The sequence below is a fragment of the Gymnoscopelus microlampas genome, assembly GCF_963454915.1.
Source record: "Gymnoscopelus microlampas genome assembly, chromosome: 15".
NCBI lineage: Eukaryota > Metazoa > Chordata > Actinopteri > Myctophiformes > Myctophidae > Gymnoscopelus > Gymnoscopelus microlampas.
This window is the reverse complement of record NC_139952.1, coordinates 13,556,210-13,578,709: the sequence shown is the minus strand read 5'-3', so window position 1 is coordinate 13,578,709 and position 22,500 is coordinate 13,556,210. Positions and strand designations below refer to the sequence as shown.

The 22,500-nt window shown below is 42.2% G+C and overlaps 1 protein-coding gene across 1 annotated transcript in view; it reads left to right on the top strand.

Moving 5' to 3' along the window:
• Positions 1–22,500, top strand: part of csmd3b (CUB and Sushi multiple domains 3b) — a gene marked incomplete at its 5' end in the record, with an annotated part of 624,567 nt that overhangs the window by 214,783 nt on the left and 387,284 nt on the right. The window contains one exon of the mRNA XM_084079659.1: positions 4,930–5,127. Coding sequence (XP_083935785.1) covers positions 4,930–5,127 — 198 coding nt within the window. The remainder of the gene's footprint in view (positions 1–4,929; positions 5,128–22,500) is intronic.

The window sequence follows — 22,500 nt, the reverse complement described above, 5'->3', positions numbered from 1 at the left end:
GCGTTGTGAGCTGGTAGATCGGCTATTTTCAAATAGCCTAGGTATAAGATAGGGCTAAAGTGGTTAATGTATGTTTTATAACGTAATGATTCATATCTGCTAGTAAGTTTTCAAATAATTGTAGTGGAGTAAAAGTACAATGTTTGCCTCTGAGATGTAGTGGAGTAGAAGTAAAAGTATAGACAATTGGAAATACTCCAGTAAAGTAAAAGCTCCTCAAAATTGTACTTAAGTACAGTACTTGAGTAAATGTACTTAGTTACTTTACACCACTGATTATCGTATGTGTCTGGGAGAAATACACCAAGTAAAATCTCATTCCGATCTTGAGAACAATATAACCGGATTTATACTTTGTTGTACAATGATGTCTTGCGTCGCAAATAGCAGATCTGTCAATGTGCTCTGATTAACGTGTCAGATCAAAACGGTCAACTGAGTCCTGTTTCTTTCCGCTGTGTTGTGCATTCTTTAAGCAGATCTACAAGCTCACGACGCGGCAATTTTGAGCGCAAGGCTCCATCGTACCAAGGAGTATAGTTGATCCACTGAAATGCACAGAAACGGCTGCATCAAAGTCTTCATCTCTCTTTGGTCTACCGTTTTCCACATTATATACCGTCTATATAAAGTTCCTAGACTTTGTGCAAAGACCACAAACTTGTGCCCTACTTTCAGTGGAGAGAGAGAGAGAGAGAGAGAGAGGAGAGAGAGAGAGAGAGAGCGCAACACAATAAAGTCATTAAATCAATTGGCCAGCCACTCTAGCGATCAGTCTATCAAATGGTTTATTTCATCTCTTGATGTTAAATGTAATCCCTGGCCGGAGTCAAAGATAATTGTGTGTGTGACGTGCACCACCCCGACCCCCCCCCCCCCCCCCCAGACTGCATTTCAGCCATTCATTTGAAGATGAATGTGCATAACTCACATTGTGAGGAAGTGAAGCTCTTAGAGATGCTCTCTCCATTTCAAGAGACGGAGTGTCTCTGTTGCTTAACTTGTTTTGTACACCTCTCTCTCTCTCTCGCTCTCTCTGTGTGTGTGACTTCTCTCACTCCATCTCTATATCTCTCTCTTTTACCCCCCCCCCCCTCTCTCTCTCTCTTTGTCTGACTAGTTTCATAGTTCTATCCATCACGCGGGGATAATAAGACCGGAGTTTAGGAGACTCTCTCGCTCTTCTTCCTCTCTGTGTGTCACTATAGTTTCATAGTTGTATCAATCACGCTGAAACAATAAGACCAGACTTAGTCCCTCCTCTCCCATCTCCTTGCTGGTTTATGGCCAGTAATACACTCCTGTGTGTGTGTGTGTGTGTGTGTGTGTGTGTGTGTGTGTGTGTGTGTGTGTGTGTGTGTGTGTGTGTGTGTGTGTGTGTGTGTGTGTGCGTGTGCGTGTGTGTGTGTGCATATTAAAATATAAGTATGTTAGAGTGACTTGCTTCAATACTCGCAGGGCTATGAATGAGTCTAGTGGGAATAATGGGGTTAACCATTAAGCTGTATACAATCCCTCTTTATATACAGAGCTGGGAAGGCAATGTGCTTGCAGTCATAATAAAAAAAAAACATAAGAAACATTGTTTTTTATGAGCTGTTTTAAACAGGGCACAGTAGAAACCTCAGCGTTAATTTATTTCTGAGAGTGTAGAAGTTGTTTTTTATTTTTGTTTGAAAGTTCGGTAGAGGATCAAAGCTACACAGTGAGGTGTCACTTGCTTAGACTGACAAATGCATAATCATGACCAGTGGTGTAAGTACATTTACTCAAGTACTGTACAGTACTTAAGTACAATTTTGACTTAATATTACTTTACTGGAGTATTTCCAATTTTCGGTACTTTTACTTCTACATCTCAAAGGCAAATATTGTACTTTGACTCCACTACAATTATTTGAAAACTTTAGTTACTAGTTATTTTGTAGATTTTGATTATTATTACAAAACATAATTATCCACTTCAGCCCTATATACATTTCGGCTGTTTGAAAACAGCCGATCTACAACCTCACAATGTGAGCTTGTAGATCTGCTATTAAAAAATATTTGTATACATTTGAACACTTGTGAAGCGTGTGAAGCATTCTGAATAATGAGTGCTTTCTGTCACGGTCCGCTCCTCGGGCCGTGGACTTTGACTTTATTATTTAAACCTTCAATGCCCTTTTATGGTGTTGGCCTCTTTATATAGGGCTGTTCGTTATGCCTGTTAGGCCACTATTCTGTGGTATTGTTCCAGTTGTATTCTGTTTCTCTGTTGTTGGCTTGGTTTTCTGTACTCTTATTTTGTAGTTGTGTTTCCTGTCTGCCTTGTTTACTGTTTCCTGTCTTGTCTCACCTCCCTGTAATTATTGTAACCCTAGTCACCTGTGCTCGTTGCCTGTTAGCCTATCCTGTGTTGATTTGTCTCTTGAGTTCACCTGCGTCCAGTTAATCCCCTGTCTATTTAAACCCTGTGTTGTCATTGTGTCCTTGTTGGTCCGTAGACCATTGTCAAGTGAGTTGTGTGTTTGGCAGCTAGCCATTTTGAAGTTCCAAACTTACCGTTCTTTGTTTAGCCTGCCTGTTTGGCTTAATAAATACTTTAAGTTTATCCTGCATTCCTACTCGTCTGCTTGTGGGTCCTTCCCGTCGCTCAATCCTGACAGCTTTCTACTTTTGGTACTTTAAGTACTTTTTGATACCAATACTTTTGTACTTTTACTCAAGTAAATGTGGATGTCCGGACTTTTTGATGTCCGGACTTTTTCTTGTAACAGAGTATTTCTACATTGCAGTTTTGATACTTTTACTTAAAGGTAGGGTAAGTGATTTTCTTTGGTTAAAATAAGTGTTAAATAGCTCTATATTCTGATAGTACTCATTGCTATAGAGTGTTTGTTCAGTAAAAGGAGTCTCCTTGTCTCTCCACCTCTTTATTAAACAGAAAATGTGTTTTCGTTATAGTTTCAGTTTCATTTCCAATTTTATCCAACCAGGACAGAGAACTCAATCAGGATACAGATTAAACAAGTAAAATTGGAAGTGATGACACTAAGAAATGAGCAGACAACATTGGAACTGGAACACTTTACAAATTAAGCTTAAAAATGGGTACTTTCTCCTGATTGGCTGAGATTTTGACACCTACCGAAACATTTATTTTCTGTTTATTAAAGAGCTGGAGAGACGGGGAGACTCATGTTAATGAACAAACACTCTATAGTAATGATTACTATCAGAATATAGTATTTTAACCTTTCAACAAAATACTTTTTGTTTTAACCAAAAAATATCACTTCCACTACCTTTAAGTAAACAAAATAAGTACTTTTTCCACCACTGATGGTGACTATGCAACACCAACATCTTTAACATGTGAGCTCTGATACAGAATAAATCACCTAGTCTTCTACCATATTCCTTCATCAGTCAAAAACATCAAGACGTTAATAGCTCTTCTCTCTATTGTTTTAGAACAAAAAATAAATCTGAATCTATTGTGTCACCTAAAGGTGACACAAAAGGGTTTTGAATCTTTTGTTCTGTCCAACTGATATAGATGAAAAATCTCCCTTCAGTGTGTGAGAGAGGCAGGCTTGGGGAAGGGTTCCATTGTTCTTCCTACAGAACGTTGGTTATATGAATCATATCATGAAATAAATACATTTCAAATCACTCACCCAAACATTAGGTTCATAATTTGTACTTGTATGCTTTCACTGCACTGACACACGATACAGTACTAACAGTGTCTCCTATATAAAACTTTTACTAGGATCATTTTAACTCATTTTAGTGATACCTTTCTCAATTTCTCAACCGCCAAATAGAAACACATTGGTGTCTTTATTTGGGGCAAATTTTCAAAACATTTAATATATTTAACTTTTATGCATTAAAAGGTAGTCTTAGTTAGATTTTTAGTTCAAACTAAAAAAGTTAAATTAGCAGATCTACTAGCTAACAACGCATGGCGATGCGATGTGTTCTGACCTTGTAGATCAGCTATTTTTGCTATTTTTCATACAATGAAGGATTTTGGGCTTCATTCAGTGCCAAACTTATTTCTGGCTTTATCACCCCTGTGCCAAGGCCAAAAATACATTGTTAAAAAAAGTGCTTAGTAGCCGAGATACAGCCTTTTTCAGTAAGAAGTTAAACAAGAACTGAATGGAGCAGCAAATCTTCAAATCATGATATCTTGGGTTCTGAACATTTACATATATATATTTTTTATGACGTCGGCGACGTCATTTGCACTCTAGGCTTATGAAAAACGTGACGTCAATGGCACTGAATGAGTTAATCATTCCGACTTGACATGGCGTGTAGGACTGCCTTGATATGTATACGTTATTGTCATATTTACTCAGCCATTTCAGACCTGAGGGTGAATTATAGATGGAATCTGAAGATTATGAATTAGCCCTTTGTTAGGCTGGCCCAATTAGCAGCTGGAAACTTAACACAGAGGCATGGTACTGTGCAACCAAAAGCTGTGTTTATTCACCAACACAAAAGGGAAAAGGAACCAAACATGGCAAACCCTATTGGCATGGTGATGACTGTCTATTGTCAACTGGCAGCTGTCTAATGAGCCTGGACTGCACCGTGGACAGTAACACGGGGGGGGGGGGGGGGGGGGGGGCGCGGGATCGAACCCGGGAACCTTTCCGACTCACAAGCGGCCGCTCTACCTCCTGAGCCACTGCCGTATTGTGTATGGTGCCATTGTAGACTGTTAACTCTGAGCACGTAACAGGGGACTGTCTGTTTTGCATCTTGTTCCACCAATACCAAAAACTAAAATTCTAAATACCATGCTACCAAATTTAACATTAACATTCTCTCTCCTCTCTCTCTCTCTCTCTCTCTCTCTCTCTCTCTCTCTCTCTCTCTCTCTCTCGTTCTCTCTCTCTCTCTCCCCCTCTCGACTCTCCGCAGAACTCCACAGCACATCCTGTGGCAACCCGGGCGTTCCACCCAAGGCGGTACTCACCGGGGCCGGCCGCTTCGCCGTGGGCGACAGCGTGCACTACAGCTGCGTTCCGGGCTACGTGCTGGACGGCCACGCCACGCTCAGCTGCGTCACCAACGTCGGGAACACGGCCGTGTGGGACTTCCCCGCTCCCATCTGTAGAGGTACGGACCGGACCGTCTGTCTGTACATGTTGTGTGTGTCTGTGTATATGAAGAGATTCATTCTCAAATGAGATCCTACGAAAGAGAGAGAGAGACCAGCTTACATAAGATAATGTGATGGCGGTCTACTTTGTAAAGCGGCAGAATAGTCATAATTCCTCTGCTGAGATAATAGTAACACATAGTCAAACTATGGATGGATTTTTCAACAATTAATTTAAACCGGAGTCAGTCATGTCCAGTTAGACCCAGACTGGACAAAATAGCATTTCAGAATGAATCTCAAGAATGTGTGTGTGTGTGTGTGTGTGTGTGTGTGTGTGTGTGTGTGTGTGTGTGTGTGTGTGTGTGTGTGTGTGTGTGTGTGTGTGTGTGTGTGTGTGTGTGTGTGTGAGACAGACCGACAGAGCCCCTGCCTTTTATGCATATGTGTGAGAAAGCGAAGCTGACAAGTAAAGCTTGTGTGTTTCGTAGAGGTTTCTATACTGATAAATGTGGAGAGAGTGCTTTCATAGTGTTTTTCTTCACTCTACTGTATGTTAGGGTAGCTTGTGGTACAGTAGATGGCCTGTGTGTTTGTGGATGGTGGGATAGGTTTTCATGTATATTTGTCTATAATGTATGCAGTGAATGTGTAGATTTGGGTTGAAATGTTCTCATACTAGTTTAGGCGTTAGATGGTCTTCCATGTAGTGGTTGGCTAAGAGGTCTACCTTGAGATAAGGATAAGGATACTGTAGTGCTATGTCTCTGCTGTTTGTTGTTTGTAGATGGTGGTGGCAGTGATGAAGTGATGAAATAACCGTTTGTCTAGGATTCGTAATAATACCATATTAATATATATTATTCATGAATGTACATATGTACGTCTTTGTGTCCCGGGCATAACTTGGGTGCCGTCCAAGTTAAAAGTAACTAGTTACCGCTAAAAAGTAGTTGCGTTCCAGTAACACATTAGTCCCAACACTGGCAATGGAACCGAACGTACGAGAGCTCTGAAGGAAGCCAATGAAACATACGGATAACAGGAGTATTGCACAATGGGTGGAGCGTCATATCCCGACTTGCATAGTGGAGTTCCTAGTAATACTACTAACAATAATAACGGTCATTTTCCTCATATTGCAGTATTGTGCAAATGAGCGAAATGAGCTTGTACTTTTACTTAATGGCTAAATGACAATGACTAAAGGGGGGGCGGGTGAAGGAGAGAGGAAACGGGGAAGGATGGAGGAAATGCCAACATGTCAGCATTGGATTAGCATTAGCAACGTCTCTGTCACTGTCAGGCAAGCTAAGAAGAGCTAAGCTACTAATACACCTACACACACGCACGCATGCATGCACACACACATACACACATGCGCGTGTCTCAATGCTTACGAATAGCCAGAGGCGTTCATACCAGCCGTAATAGCTTTGCATCAATTATTCAGTCAGCCAATCAAATGGCTTGGAATGGATTGCTTTCAGCAATATAAGGGGGGGGGGGGGGGAGAGAGAGAGAGAGAGAGAGAGAGAGAGAGAGAGAGAGAGAGAGAGAGAGAGAGAGAGAGAGAGAGAGAGAGAGAGAGAGAGAGAGAGAGAGAGAGAGAGAGAGAGAGAGAGAGAGAGAGAGAGAGAGAGAGAGAGAGAGAGAGAGAAACACAAGCTCCTGTTCACCATGGCTGTCGACTCTGTGCCTAATCCTGTAAATATGGTCTGAATAGAATAGAATTAGTGTACAGACGGCAGAATACCTTTATCCGTCATCTAAAGATGTGTGGCATCCTTCCCTCAACAGCGGCTGGATACACAGTTTGAAGGACGGCCAATTTTGTTTTCGCTTGAACGACACAGCTACGTGTTTTTCCCGCAGCGCGGTGACTAACGATACATCCGGAAACCCCTGAGTTATCTGTCACACAGTGGAAGCACTGTACAAAGGAGACCAGAATCACACTGATAGCTGACCCCACGTCAGCGGCTCATAGCCGGTGTAACGCGGTCACCTACGGAAGGCCAGCGTTTTCCTGTTAGTCCCAGATACGCCCACCTGCTGAAGGCATGGTGACGTGATGGATGGTGTCATACAGTAGGGCCGAGGTCAAGTAATGGGACCAAGCGAGCGCTCTGTCGCCGCCATCGGCGCCGCACGAGCAAATAATTTGTGATGACGAACGAGCCGCGGTGGATAATAACGAAGTGCATTTGCTACTGTACTTAAGTAGGCTACCTGTTTTGAGTACCTGTACTTGACTTTCACTCCTCCACATTTCATAGACAAAAAATTTACTTTTTACTCCACTTCATTTTTAGGAAGGGAGAAAATACAGCCCTATTTCAAATATAGTCAAAATAACAGTTTGTTGTGTGTTGTGCAGATCTGCTATTTTCACTGTTAGTGATATTCTTCAGAAAAGTTCTGGATTTTTTTATTTATTGGGGGGAAAATGTCAAATGTTCATACAGCATTGCATTGATATTAAAAAGGAAAAAAGCAAGCCTTTAACCCATTAAGACTTGGAACGCATCTGTGTCACTTTAAGATTTATTTGGCTATTGAAAAATAGCAGATATACAAGCTCATAGCGCCGCGCTACAAGCTTGTAGATCTGCTATTTTGGAATAATTATGAAAAAATATTTTTTGATTTTTTGAAAAGAATCGCCTCAGGTCTTAATGTGTTAAATGCAAGTGCTCCAGTAGTGACAACATTCACTTGTAGTTGAATTTGACCAGTATATCTACGTACAGTATATTTTGACTCAAGCACTTGGGTTGAGTGCTTTGTCCAGCACTGATGATGAACCAGGGGTGTGATTTCAGTTGAATTGTGTTGACTTCAGCCATACTGTGTGTGATGTCTTTGAACACAGCTAGTGGAGTTACTCACACAACACTTCCTCCAGAATGTTGGATATTAAAGGGAGCTTGGAAGTACAGTGTAAAGTGTCAGAGCTGGTTTTATTTTATTGTTTATTTTTGTTATTGTTTGGTACAGTATAGCCTCTTTGGAAGAGTATCAGGGACAGTCAGCAGTGAGGTGAGCTATTTTCAATGGAAAAGTCAGCTAGGTTCAATACCACTGCCGAGCTGAAGGGATTTTGTGGTGAAACGTGAATTTGTGTGTGTGTGTGTGTGTGTGTGTGTGTGTGTGTGTGTGTGTGTGTGTGTGTGTGTGTGTGTGTGTGTGTGTGTGTGTGTGTGTGTGTGTGTGTGTGTGTGTGTGTGTTTGTGTGCTTGTGTAACGGTGCTTTAAGTGTATGTGAATGCATCTGTGTGTGTTTTCCTATTAAGTTGATGCTGATTTGTAAAAAAATAATGTCCTTGAGCCTGCAAAACATCCATTCTTCCGCGCTCACACGGACGCACACACACACACACAAACGCACACAAATAAACCTGATGCACTGTAACCTCACATATACAGACTATGAGATGGATATTCATGGTGTGTGTGAGTGTGCATGTGCGTGCGTGCATGTGGACACTTTTTTCACGAATGCACTGTGAAAGCCTGTTTGTAGGACAGTCAACACAAATGTATTTCTTCACAGTCTCTTCAATTCTCAATGACAGACAGACAGACTGAGGAGTGGGAGAGCTGTAAGGGGTGGGGGTGGGGTGGGGGGCACTGAATGATTCAGAGGTCATAGACCTAGACGTAGGCCCTGGAACGCGGCAGAGATACCAGGCTAAATCACTCTGCAACGGTGAAGCTCGCCGATGGCAAGAACCACTTTTTTTTCTTCAATGAGTGCCAGTCCCTCCACTTCCTTGAGTCCAAAGTGTTGGCAATGTACGTGCATTGAAAAGATGCGGTGTAATATGGTTCTGCTTTTCGTCAGTAAAAACAACTTGCAAAGAGGTACGTTTACAAGCGACATCATTTCCCTATAACTCGAAAGCGATGGCCGCGTGTTTTCTAAGCCCATAACCAGGAGGGACTGTTTAGTTCCCATAACCTAGAGGGATGCAGGGTGCATAGTAATTGGCTACTCAGTCGTTAAACCCCTGCTTAAGTAATGATTGAGAATGAGTAGTATAATTGCATATGTTTTTGCTACTTCTAGGGGACAAATCCTGGGGAAAAATAGTAATAAATAACACAAAAAACAAAAGAAGTAGAGAGAGAGAGAGAGAGAGAGAGAGAGAGAGTAGCGAATGGTGGCGATAGCGAGAGGATGAAAACACAGGAAGGAGGTCTTATTGTTGTTATTGAAGTGAAAAAGTAATAATGTACTGTGACAACAAAAAATTACGGCTGAGAATCGGAAATGAAAATGAGAGTGTGTTAATGAGTTTGGGGCTGTGTGTGTGTGTTTGTGTGTGTGTGTGTGTGTGTGCGCGTGTGCGTGTGCGCGCGCGTTTTATTTGTTGGAATCACAGCTATAGTTAAGTCCTCGTCTCACCAGACAAAGACGCGGCACCGTGGCTGATTTTTTTTTGACCCCGCGTCCTCGCCGTACACCTACTGTAGACAGGGTCTCACATCACAGAGTGTCCATCAGGGTCTCAGTGACGCCCCCCCCTCAGACAGACAGACCTCACACACGACACGGCGGGGGGATTCGTTTGAGTGGCTGTTTCGCCTCAGACGCACGTTTGTTGATAGAACTCCGAACGTGGTACAAATGATTTGCACTGAGTTACAAGTGGATGAATTAACCCTGAGGATTTTGTTTACTGTGTAGGTGCATAAACAAGCACAGGTGGCGAAGCCAACCCAAAAAGTCCCGGCCCTGCCAGTTATCTGTGTGTTTGCAGTGCTCACAGATAGCATCACGCGCACCCTGATACGGTGGCTGGCACTAGGAGCTGACACCACAACTAAATCCCAGCCAAGTGTTTTGTTCTCCTCCTTTTTGATAACAGTGCTGTCTGTGCAGGCCTCCGGGCCTGTGGTGGTGTAGGCTGGCAAATATGAGCACCAACTGGTAAATGAAGGGGTTGGTGGGGGGGGGCTAGTATCCAACGTTTCTAGTGAGAGAGTGTTTTTGTCGTTTCGCTTTTGCGGCTTTGTCACAAACCTCCTTGAAGAGGCGATCAAACTGTGGTGAAAATGTGCGTTTTTCACCGCAGACCCCCCCCCCCCCCCCCCGAGCGTCCCATCAGCAACAACAACATCTGGCATGTTTTCACTGGGATTAATAAACTCCTCACATTCAACTTTTACAGACTTGCCAGATCTGGCACGTGCACGCAAGCACTCACGCACACACGCTCACGCACACACGCGCACCTTGAGATAAAAGCGGTGTCCCGTTTAGCTAGAAGGGAGACTAACAGACTGACTAGCAGGGAGGAAAAAAAAAGCGCTCTTAATTACAGCTGTTCATTGTAGCCTGACAAAGGAAAGGTAAGACAGAAGGAGAGAAGGAAAGAAAGACAGAAAAAAAGAAAGATGAAGAGAAATAGAGAAAAAGAATAAAAGCTAATTAGAAATGTCTGGTTTAGAATCTCGCTAACAGTGGTTGCCATAGTCACCATATCATCTAATTGGCGGTTTGCATTTGAAAGGAGATCCTTTTTTTCTCTCCTTCTTTTTTCCCGCTTTCTTTTCCCCTGACAATTTCCTCCCAATTTAGGATAGTCATTATGCCAATTCAATGAACTACAACCTGGTCCCTGTCACTGGCAACCCACACATGTTGGTCTAAGGGAGGGTGTAGACTGCCACGTCTCGAGTCGGATGTCACCAATGGACTCACCGTATTTTCACTTGATAGTGAGCAATTTCACTGGACGGCCGTAACGCAGAGGAACAAAGTTCAAGCTTCAAGGTTTCTTTATTGTTCCATTTGTCTACGGGTATAAATAAGAGTAAATTATTTTATCTCATTATTATTCTGGTGCATCAGACATTCTGTCGGCAGCAATAATAATAATACGCTTATTTGTCTATTTTCTGGCTTCGTTCATAAGCGTGATTGCTCGGGAGAAGAAGCTATTTAGCTGCATACTGCCCTTGGTTCTGTGGCCACTTGGTAGAATCTGAAACAGTCCGTGCCGTGGGTTGGAATGGGACGGCTACGATCTTTGATAAGTCTGCTCGAGCACTGCTGACACAACGTTGGTCTTATAATGTATGTCGTGCCTGGGAGAGAGAGACTTTAGTATAGCAAATGAGTATGTCTACATTCCGTGTGTATTAACTGATTTTACATCCTCCAGATTTTGGCTGGTAAGTGCTCATTTTGGTGAGCTTTCTTAAAGCTTTCATACGTGCTTTGGATCCAAACTGCCCCAAGTGTCTCTTTTGCGAAAGAAAGTTATGCTAATTTGAGTCTCAAACTGTGCTAAAATCCCTACCTGACATTCACACGGTAAATCAGTGGCTGCCCACTTCACCTTCATGCCACAACAATCCACCCACGTGGAAGGACATGTAGTCAAAAAGAACTGGCAGGGTGACATACACATAGTGATACTTTGCCAAGTTTCATTTTCTCAAATATTGAACTTGAATTACTGTGTAGTTCCCTGGTGTCTAAGCTGTGCATTTTGAAGCAGTTTTGAATGGACTAAAGTAAACAATCAATTGGGGCTAATTACATTGATACAGATTAGTTACAGGCATAAGTAGTGCAATTATCTCGTCATTACAATGTCAATATTGTCTCGTCTGGTACAGATGACCGATCAAAAGCCTGCGTCACAGAAAAGATCGATATGGAATACACAATTTGACATCCCAAAAATATATTTTCTCTTTTCTTTTATCACCCCATGATGCCTTGAGTTCATGGTGATCTTTTTTATTCTATTTTTTTCTCACATGCCTCCTCGGTTAACGAGGCATGCGAGAGAGTACACATACTGAGAAAATGCTTGATGAATTGAAGTTAATAGGAGGCCAAGTGTAACAAGTGTGAAACTATATCAAAGAATCTGCTTATAAACTCTCACAGTATAATTCAAGTGTCATGTGCTCAATACTCCAAAGCATGTGTATTTCTGCTACTATTTAAAACATTTCTCATGCACGAACGGTCTCCCGCACGAACGAGGAGCGCACCTGGGCGTGCGTGTGAGTTTCAACACAAACCAAGTGTTATTGTTTTTGGTATATAGTTTTGCTGTTGTTGAAGTTGATCCCCTTATTAACTCCAATTCATCAAGTGTTTTCTCAGTTCCTTCACCGTGGAGGCGTTTGGGAAAAACAAAACATCTTGGTGAATTCAAGGCATCACGGGCTGAGTAGCTGACAGAACAAAGGTCATTTTGGGGGCGATGCACTCCTCTAAAGGTAGGGCAACAGATAAGGTACAATTTAACTCATTTACTGCCAGAGTAAATGAATAAATAATTCACCCACTGCCAGCGATTTTTCGTTTCCCTTACCTTTTCTACTGGTCACAGAATATTTATCTCCAGTATCATCGATCCCCCAATAATGTCATCACGGACACCCTGTTTGCTTGTTATAGGCCGTTGAATATAGCATGTCTCGTCAAAAATGCAGTGGGCTTTGGAAAAAAACACGTCAAACACGGCAGAGTTAAGATATATACTATGACATAACTAGACAAAACTATCAGTTTCTTTATTATTATTTTGTATATAATTGACTTAACTCATTCACTGCCAGAATTATTTCTGCCGCGTTTGCCCACTGCCAAGATTTTTCATTGAAAAAAAAAAAGTACTCAGGAGCCGAGATACAGCATTTTTAAGTTTTAAGTTAACAAGGAAGTGGATGGGAGTCTAGATCTTCGAAAAATCATATCTCCTTGGTCTTTGGGTGAAATAAAACATAAAAAAATGTAAAAAAGAATAATAATAATATTTTTTTACTTTTTAAAAAGTTGTTTTAGTCGTTCTAGGCAGGCATGGCTTAGGGACAGAAGTCGTTTTAGTCGTTCTAGGCAGGGAATGAGTTCATATGAAGTTCTGGAAAGGTGTTTGTACAGACTGGATGAAGACTCGTGACATCACCGGTGGAGGTCATGCCACAAAGTACTGCATACATTAGGCTAAATAAATCCTTGCTTCAGACGCTTGACTGCAAGATGGCAATGTTGTGCTTCAACCCCCACTCCCCCACCATCACGCATAATAACACCCACTAGTGGAATAAGCTACTGTAGTGCATCTATAATTCAACACAATCACATAGCCGTTAAGAGCTGTTGTGGGCCATTCATTTAAGCTGTAACAACATGCAAGAGCTCAGTCTTGAATGTCCGGAGAAATTCCGCTGCACAGCCATATGGTATTATGATAACCACTGGACTCTGAAATTCATTTCTACTTATTTCACATCCTAATTTGATTCCTCCCGGCAGTGCCCCCGGCGCTTCCCCCAAGGCCTGCAGTACCACACCAGCTCCATTTGGGAAGAGAAGGCTTAAGAGATTTCTTTTTTCCCCCCTTATTTTTCCCTTCGGCACAGCAATATCTCCTCTCAGTAAGAACGATACGTTTCAACTACGGTTCAGCTTCCACTGCGGCACTTCTAATGAATGATGCGTAGCTTGCGAGAGCTGGTTCAGGCATAATTACACTTGAGAGGTTTACACGCACGTACTACAGTATGTGGGTGTAAGTGACATTATTCTTAGCCTCGTAGCATAATTGCCTAAAGTAATATTTTGAAGGTTTTCAGGAAAGAAGAAATGAAAAATGGACTTAGGCAAATTAGGCAAAAAAAAAACTAACAAACACTTTTTGACAACCCGGAAGTATCAAGTGGTCAGATGGGTGGGCCGTGTGCATTTTCAGAGCATGTTAATTGTAATTATCAATCAATTGGTTGTGTTCCGGCTTGGATCATTGGAACTAACACACCTATTTATCTGTATCGCAATGAAAAATCCTTTTTGAAGGTTTTAAAGAAAACATACAATTGCAATTCATTTTCTTTAATATTACCGTTATAATATTACTAAAATCTTAGTGTTTCCCCAATTATTTGGGGACCACTTGCACTATCCTCACGGCCCACCATTGGTCCCTGGCCCACAGGTTGAGAATCACTGTTATTCACTTGTTGTTCCTCTTGCTGTCAGTGTCACTGAAGGCCGGTGTGGTGAGTTTGTTTTCTCCCACCAGCACCAGCAGTGGGCTCTGCTTCCCCTAAGGCCTCTGTTTTCCCCTGGGGGGTTGTTTTATGAATAAATAAATCCCTCCCTGCTCTAATGTGCTGAGCAGGGAGTAATATATACAGTAGCAGAGCCTGAATGCCAAAATCAAGTATAATATTCCCACTTGTAATTATATGTTTTATGAACACAATGTTTTCAATGTCTCTGCAAGTTACTGTATCCGACGGAACTGCAAAGTGACTGAATAGTGTAAGCCTCTCCACTCCATCAAACATACAGTACTTAACCAATTAAGACCTGAAGCCGATTCTACATGTCTCCTAAATCCCAACAGTATTCTGAAAAATGTATGTTTCTATATCAGTGGTGCTCAATATTTTTCTTGTGAAGGACCGCCAGAATTATATGTATTTGGCCACGGATCCCCATCTCAAAATGTGTTGTTCCAGGGGATCCCAGAAGCAAAGATTTTAGTTAAAAATGTTCGCTTTAAAAAAATATATATATTCAAAGATTTTTTCACTATTTAAAAAAATAGCAGATCTACAAGTTCATAGCGTGGCACTCTGTGCCGCGCTATGAACTTGTATATCTGCTATTTTGTAAAAAAGTGTAAAATAAAGCTTAACTAAAATAAAAAAATGACAGATGCGTTCCAGGTCTTAATGGGTTAAGCGTACGACAAATAGTGAAAATAGCCTACAAGCTCACAACACGTCATATCGTCATTTTATAATTTTATGATGGCAGGATTCAAGTATTTAATGTTTCATATGATTTGCCACCTAAACCACACTGTGATAGCCTGGTTCAATAATAAAGTGTTGTGAATACATTGAATGAATGGTTTTGCTCTTTTCTGAGCTTGTCAGTAAACCATACTTGAATAGCCTTGGATGCAGGGTGTCTTTATGTTGTGTCCCATTTGGTTCTTAGCCGTCATGTGCTCAGGTGGCATTTTGAAGCGGTTTTGAATGGATTTAGTCCATCGTCAATGGGGGCTAATTACATTGATACAGATTAGCTACAGGCATAAGTAGTGCAATTATGTCATTACAATGTCAATATTGTCTTGTCTGGTACACATGACCGATCAAAAGCCTGCGTCACAGAAAAGATCGATGTGAAGTGCACAATCTTTCTGAGCTTGTCAGTAAACTATACATGAATAGCCTTTATGTTGTGTCTCGTTTTGGTTCTTATAGCCATCATGTGTTAATAAGTCCTTGCAGCTGAAAGCTCCTGCATAATGTTTGGGAAAACTTCTGCAAAGAGCAATTTATGGAGGGTGGCAAACTGGCTCAGGAGATAAAGCACCCACCTGGGAACTGGAAGGTCCCCGGTTTGCTCCCTGGTTCTTCCTGGCTCTGTGTCGAAGTGTCCTTGAGCAAGACACTGAACCCGCCCCTAACTGCTCCCCGGGCGCAACTCGGTGACAGCAACGGGTCACATGGAGAACGAATTTCCCCACGGGGATCAATTCAAGTTCCCAAAATACCCCAAAATAAAAATCGGTAAATGATTCATGCTTTACAAGGTGTCATGTGACACGGTGCACACGGCGTGTCCCCCCCTGTGTACAAACATGGAGAGGTTAAACGTGTTAAATAGTGGATGTCAGTAAGATTCTGCCCATTCAGTACTTTAAACTGCAAAAGTTGGCGGACTGACTTACAAATAAACTTTTTGACTTTCACAACTCACTTTACCCCTCTGTGTTTGCACGTGTGTGTGTGTGTGTGTGTGTGTGTGTGTGTGTGTGTGTGTGTGTGTGTGTGTGTGTGTGTGTGTGTGTGTGTGTGCGTGTGCGTGTGTGCGCCCCCGCATTTGTGTGTATGTTTGTGTGTCTGTTGTGTTTTAATGCCAGAGGCTGTCTAGCTAGATGGTGACACCTTCATGGGAGTGTTGTTATCATCTCCTCTCCTCTCCTCTCCTCTCCTCTCCTCTCCTCTCCTCTCCTCTCCTCTCCTCTCCTCTCCTCCCACTCTCTCCTCTGCATTACTAGTAATGGACTGGCTACAGAGCGAGGACGATGGCTTCCCTGCTGTTGTCGAAATAATCCCATTCATAACCGAAGGATATACAGGAGATCATAATGTCTTTTCAATGCTAGATATAATTTAAGCTATATGCAGGGTTTGACTTATAAACAACAACAACAAAACAGAGAAGGGACATTTTGTTAACCACTTAAGCCCTATATACATACGTCATTGTACAACAAATACTGAAAATAACTGATCTACAAGCTCACAGCACTTTAAATCGCTATGCATTGTGGGCTTGTAGATCGATTGAGCGATTGCAGATATAGATTGAAATGGAAAATGTTCCCAAAATAGGGATGCCGGTGGTTAAAGGACAACTTTGTTTTTTTACAACCAAGGTTTATGTTTTAGCTTGTAATTAAACTAAATAAAAGATGAGGGTTACATTTTTTTCATTTACTGGTTTCTATAGTTTTAGCAATTTTCCCGATCTTTTTTACAGTGGGCGGGGCCATTTGGGTAGATGTATTTTTTTACACAATAAAAAAAGTCCTGTGGTCTTTGATGGCCAGATGTGTGTTATCGGGGGCTAGAAGAGCTACTGTAAATGATAATAAAAAATCGCCAGGTTATTTTGTAAAAAAAGACATATTTAGCCACCTGCCCGAATGCCCCGCCCACTGTAAAAAAGTCACGGAAATTGCTAAAACTATATAGAGAGCAGTAAATGAAAAAATGTTAACTCATCTTTTATTTACTTTAATTACAAGCTAAAATGTAAAACTTGGTTGTAAAAAAACAAAGTTGTCCTTTAACACATTTTAATTCAATTATTATAAAAAAGAAATGATGCCTTTATTTGACGGGACAGTAGGCTGACAGGAAATAGGCAGAGAGAAGGGGAGTGAAATGCAGCAAAGGCCGTTCGAGATCGAGAGTCGAACCCGCCACGTGCTGTCAGGCTACATTGAGCCTGAGGTGCCTGGACCGCTTCGCCAGCTGTCCCGGCCTTAATTAAATTATTAAAATGTGACATGAACTTAGTAGATTGGCCAATTTTGGGAAAGGGATTTGATATAGAGGGGGAAAAAAAGGAGGGGGCCAAGTATAGACCCCTGGGGGACTCCGAAGCCAACGAAGTATGGGTTTAAGTGGTTAAGTGGGAAAGGTTTGTTTGAAGTCAAACGGCATACTAGTAGTATGTCGTTGAATAAGGCACAGCATACAGACAAATAAAATCTCTTATCAGTGGGTGCTTCAGTGTGTTAACTGTAGCTGTGGTCATTAGCTGGGGGGTGTGAGTTGGTCAAAGCCTCTGACTGGCGAACGGTGTCGGCTTTTTGTCCATTTTTGATGGATGACTCCATCTGTTCGGTTTATGCCAGCTCTGAAAAATACATAATTGAGCACATTACCGGGGATATGGGCTTATTGTGGCAGCAGAGAAAAGGGGCAGAGACTGTCCATTCTCTTGTCTCTCTCCTGTCCTCACTGTCATCCATCCACAAGGCTAATAAATAGAATTGATCATATAATGTTGTTTTCCTCTCTCTCTCTCTCTCTCTCTCTCTCTCTCTCTCTCCCTCTCCCTCCCCCTCCCTCCACCCTCCCGTTCTCCTTTTCTTGGTGCCTTTCTCCTTCATTGAAGTCTGGTCTGTCAAAACAGATAAAATGTTATATTTTTGTTTACACATCAGACATTGATGACAATTTGACATGAAGCAGCTTGTACCGCATGTGTGTGTGTGTGTGTGTGTGTGTGTGTGTGTGTGTGTGTGTGTGTGTGTGTGTGTGTGTGTGTGTGTGTGTGTGTGTGTGCGCATCGGCATGTATTGAAGCAGTTCTGCTGAGTCTTAACGGATTACGCTGCTCAAGTGCTCTCCTTCAAGCTCTCTCCCTCTCTCTCTCTCTCTCTCTCTCTCTCTTGCACACACACACAAACACACACACACACACACACACACACACACACACACACACACACACACACACACACACACACACACACACACACGCGCGCGCGCGCACACGCACACACACACACCGCAGGAGACGCAAGCTGAGCTGTCATACTGAGGCTCCTGCTGAGTCACGCAAAGTTCTCAAAAGCTTAGAAAGACACTGTGTGTACTTGCGCGTCTATATTTTTCATGGATGTATGCACGTTGTGTTCATGCAAGCGTGTGTGCGCGCGCGCGCGTGTGTGTGCGTGTGCGTGTGCGTGTGCGTGTGCGTGTGCATGTGCATGTGCGTGTGCGTGCGTGTGTGTGTGACCTACTTGGGCGTTTTTCACCACACTTCACACTCAGAGCTCTGTGTTTGCAGAATGCGGTCCTGTTCATTTTCTCCAGCACACACATCAGAAGTCAGTCAAGAGACTCCCACAACCGCACATTTGCATTCGGAAATTAACACCGGCAGACGGAAGGGTCAGAGCGGCTGCTTAACACATTGTGTGCCAGAGGTTTATATAAATAGGGTACATCTAGTGCCAGCATATCTTCCATCCACTTATGCTGATATGTTTCGTGCTGTAGAAGCCCCGTCGAGCACGCGCACGTAAACAAAGCGTGCGTGCGAGACGGCGGAGGGTCCCGACTAACGCCTGGAACAATAATATTTCTAACGCGATCCTCCATTGCAGAGTGATGATCGAAAACGGCTCGCTTCCACCACGTTAAAAAGAAATGGAGATATTAAGCTTTTAGTCAAGGCGTTAACATTGGAGCGGACAACCGGAAGCATTTTTGACATGGATCCACATCCGGCCTCTCCTTCTTAGAGACTCCTTGGATGATCCCAAAGTTTCGTTAGAGCGCCCCACGTGGGAAAAATATATATATAAAAAAACGGTCCGGACCGTTTATGGCACTCAATGTGTTACACTCACTCAATACCGACTGAAAAAGTAATGAAATTTGTCGACAACTTGTCAATCAAGTCTTCACCATATTTTGCACTTAAACTCTTCATGTAACATGCATTAATGATAATGCAGGTCAGCTATTCCTGACATGCCTTATTAACGGTAGGTTTCTGGCGAGGCGTTTTCCGTCCTTTCCTTTGACGAGCGCAGCAGAGAACGAGCGGAGTGGAGAGACGTGATGGATGCATTCAACCGGACCCAAACCAGCGTAGACATGACCAGGTCTTAACCCATTAAGACCTGGAACTGTGTCATTTTTTGATTTGAGCTAAAAAGCATTATTTTACACTTTGGCTATTCAAAAATAGCAGACATACAAGCTCATAGCGCGGCACCGAGTGCCGCGCTATGAGCTTGTATATCTGCTATTTTTGAAAAATCGTGAAAATGTGTGCAAATCTTCTGAATATATATATTTTTAAAGCGAACATTTTTAACTCAAATCTTTGCTTCTGGGGGGTCCCTGGAACAAAATATTTTGATGGGGGTCCGCGGCCAAATACATATAATTTTGGGGGTCCTTGACATGAAAAAGTTTGACCACCACTGATATAAAAACATACGTTTTTCAGAAAACTGTTGAGATTTAGGAGACATGTAGAATCGGTTTCAGGTCTCAATGGGTTAACGCCTCACATGTACTGTAACTAACATGCTGAACCACCAGGACAGCCTGTCCTGAACATTTCCACATCGGGGGGGGAAATGTGCTCGTAATATTTTTGTTAGACCTCTCAGACTTTTGAACTTTTAAATCAGAGCACGTCATCCGGATCAGACGACTGTGATTGCGGGCAGACCGGTATCGGGCACTGCAAATAATTCCTAGCATTGGTTTGAATCTTCTCGGAATACCAAAGTGAGACGGGGTTGTACCGGTGCCGAGTAGCTCCTCTTTTAAGGGCCTTAGATGTCTCTCATTTAATAAACTTTTATCAGTCCTAAGTGACTCCCGTCGCCGTGACAAATCCAATCAAATCACATTGTAATAGGGCTGCAACTAGCGATTCTTTTCGGAGCAATTATTCTATCTAGATCTTTTACTTTTTTTTTTTAACCCATTAAGACCTGGAACGCATCTGTGTCACTTTTTCATTTGAGGTGAAAAGCGTTGCACTTTGGCTATTCAAAAATCGTGAAAATGTGTGCAAATCTTTGAATATATATTGCTTGAAAGCGAACATTTTTAACTCAAATCTTTGCTTCTGGGGGTCCCTGGGACAAAATATTTTGAGATGGGGGTCCGTGGCCGAATTCATATCATTTTGGGGGTCCTTGACATGAAAAAGTTTGATATAGAAACATACGTTTTCAGAAAACTGTTGGGATTTAGAAGACATTTTGCAGAATCGGAACCTCAGGCCTCAATGGGTTAATCACACAAATAATCTTGTAGCACATTTTTTGATAATTAAAATTATATGTCAACGAATCAACGTGAAAACATTTTAATTGATTTCCCATAATGTATTAAATTGGTTAGTCTGATTAGCTCACGCGTCCCGATTTAACGCTTGTGAGCTTGTAGATCTGTTTTTTTTGCAATTTAGCTGTTGCACTCCTATATTGTATTGTGTACGCTGTTTTTTTAATGTCTGCGAGGTCTAGGGTTTGGAGGCCTGAGGGACAAATGTGTACCATTCTTGTGCCAAAGCCATTTGAAACTACTACAACTAATGGTAATACTACTATTGACCCAGGTCAGGCTTGAAGTGTATTTAGCTTTCTGTTTTTCTCTCTTGTGTCTCTCTCATTTGCACTCATTCACATGGAAGTACACACACACACGCACACGCACGCACGCACGCACGCACGCACGCACGCACGCACGCACGCACGCACGCACGCACGCACGCACGCACGCACGCACGCACGCAAACACACACACACACACACACACACACACACACACACACACACACACACACACACACACACACACACACACACACACACCTCTCCCTGGTCTCCTTATTATCTCACTAATGGTTCCCTGTGGATGTGAAGCTCTGCTGATCCTAGCAGCTGGAGGTACTCGCGTACACACCCAGGCAGACAGTAACACTTACAGAAAGACACGCACCCGCGTGCACACACACACACATGCGTAAACGCACGCGCACACGTGTGCGCGCACTCACACACAGACACAGACACACACACAGGTAGAGATGTAATCCACGGCCATATGTTCCCAGCAGACCAGAGAATTTGACACATTTACTGAAAAAATATGATCTCGCAGACTTTCTTTAATTCTTTCTTTCTCACGTGCTCTCTCTCTCTCTCTCTCTCTCTCTCTCTCTCTCTCTATCCCTGACTCTCTCCATTCCCCACATCCCATACGTGTCAACCCTCTCTGTAGGACGGCCAAGGAGCGAACATTCATCACACACATATTCATCTTCATTCCAATAAAGGAGAGATGCAAACTAAATGTTTTAATGGATTAAAGATAAAAAAGGCGATTAGACTCTGTTAACATTTAACGTATAAGATTAATAGTAATAGCTTTTAATAATAGGAGAGAGAGCCTGATTAATACATAGTTGTGACAGAGTATAAAAGGCATAACAGTAATCTTGGGTAATACCTTGTGATACAGTATACAGTATGTTGCTCTGAACCTCTTAAATCATATACGTAGTTTTAGTCCAGGGGCCAAGCAATATTTTGGTACCACCTAAGGTGACCGTAAAGTTTTTGTATTTTTGTCTTCCTACATGTCTCTAGTTTATATTTTGGTATGATAACCCTTCCAATCTTGTAGCTTAATGGCAGTTATCACTACCTACCGGCTAATGTATCCGGTAGGAGACACAAAGTAGAATCTTTGTGTCTCCTACCGGAAATACAACCGGGCATCAAATTATTGCGACAAAAAACAAAATATATCCATGTATTCAAGGCTTCATGGGGTGTGCAATTGATAGAACATTAATCATTTTTTGGGTGAACTCCTCCTATAAGTTTCCCAGGGGGATTCTCTACCCATTCAGCTATGACCACCCTAGACCGAAGGAGGGTCAACTTTTACAAGCTTATGGAAAGCAGTCTTTTTGCAAACACAAAAAATCTGAGAAGTTACCAATTGCACACCCCATGAAGCCTTGAATACATGGATATATTTTGTTTTTTGTCGCAATAATTTGATGCCCGGTTGTATTTCCGGTAGGAGACACAAAGATTCTACTTTGTGTCTCCTACCGGATACATTAGCCGGTAGGTAGTGATAACTGCCATTAAGCTACAAGATTGAAAGGGTTATCATACCAAAATATAAACTAGAGACATGTAGGAAGATAAAAATACAAAAACTTTACGGTCACCTTAGGTGGTACCAATTTGTGAAAATATCAGTGTTGGCCCCTGACTATTTGTTGACCGGGGCCCCCCAGGGATCTATACTTGGTCCCTCAATTTCTCTCTC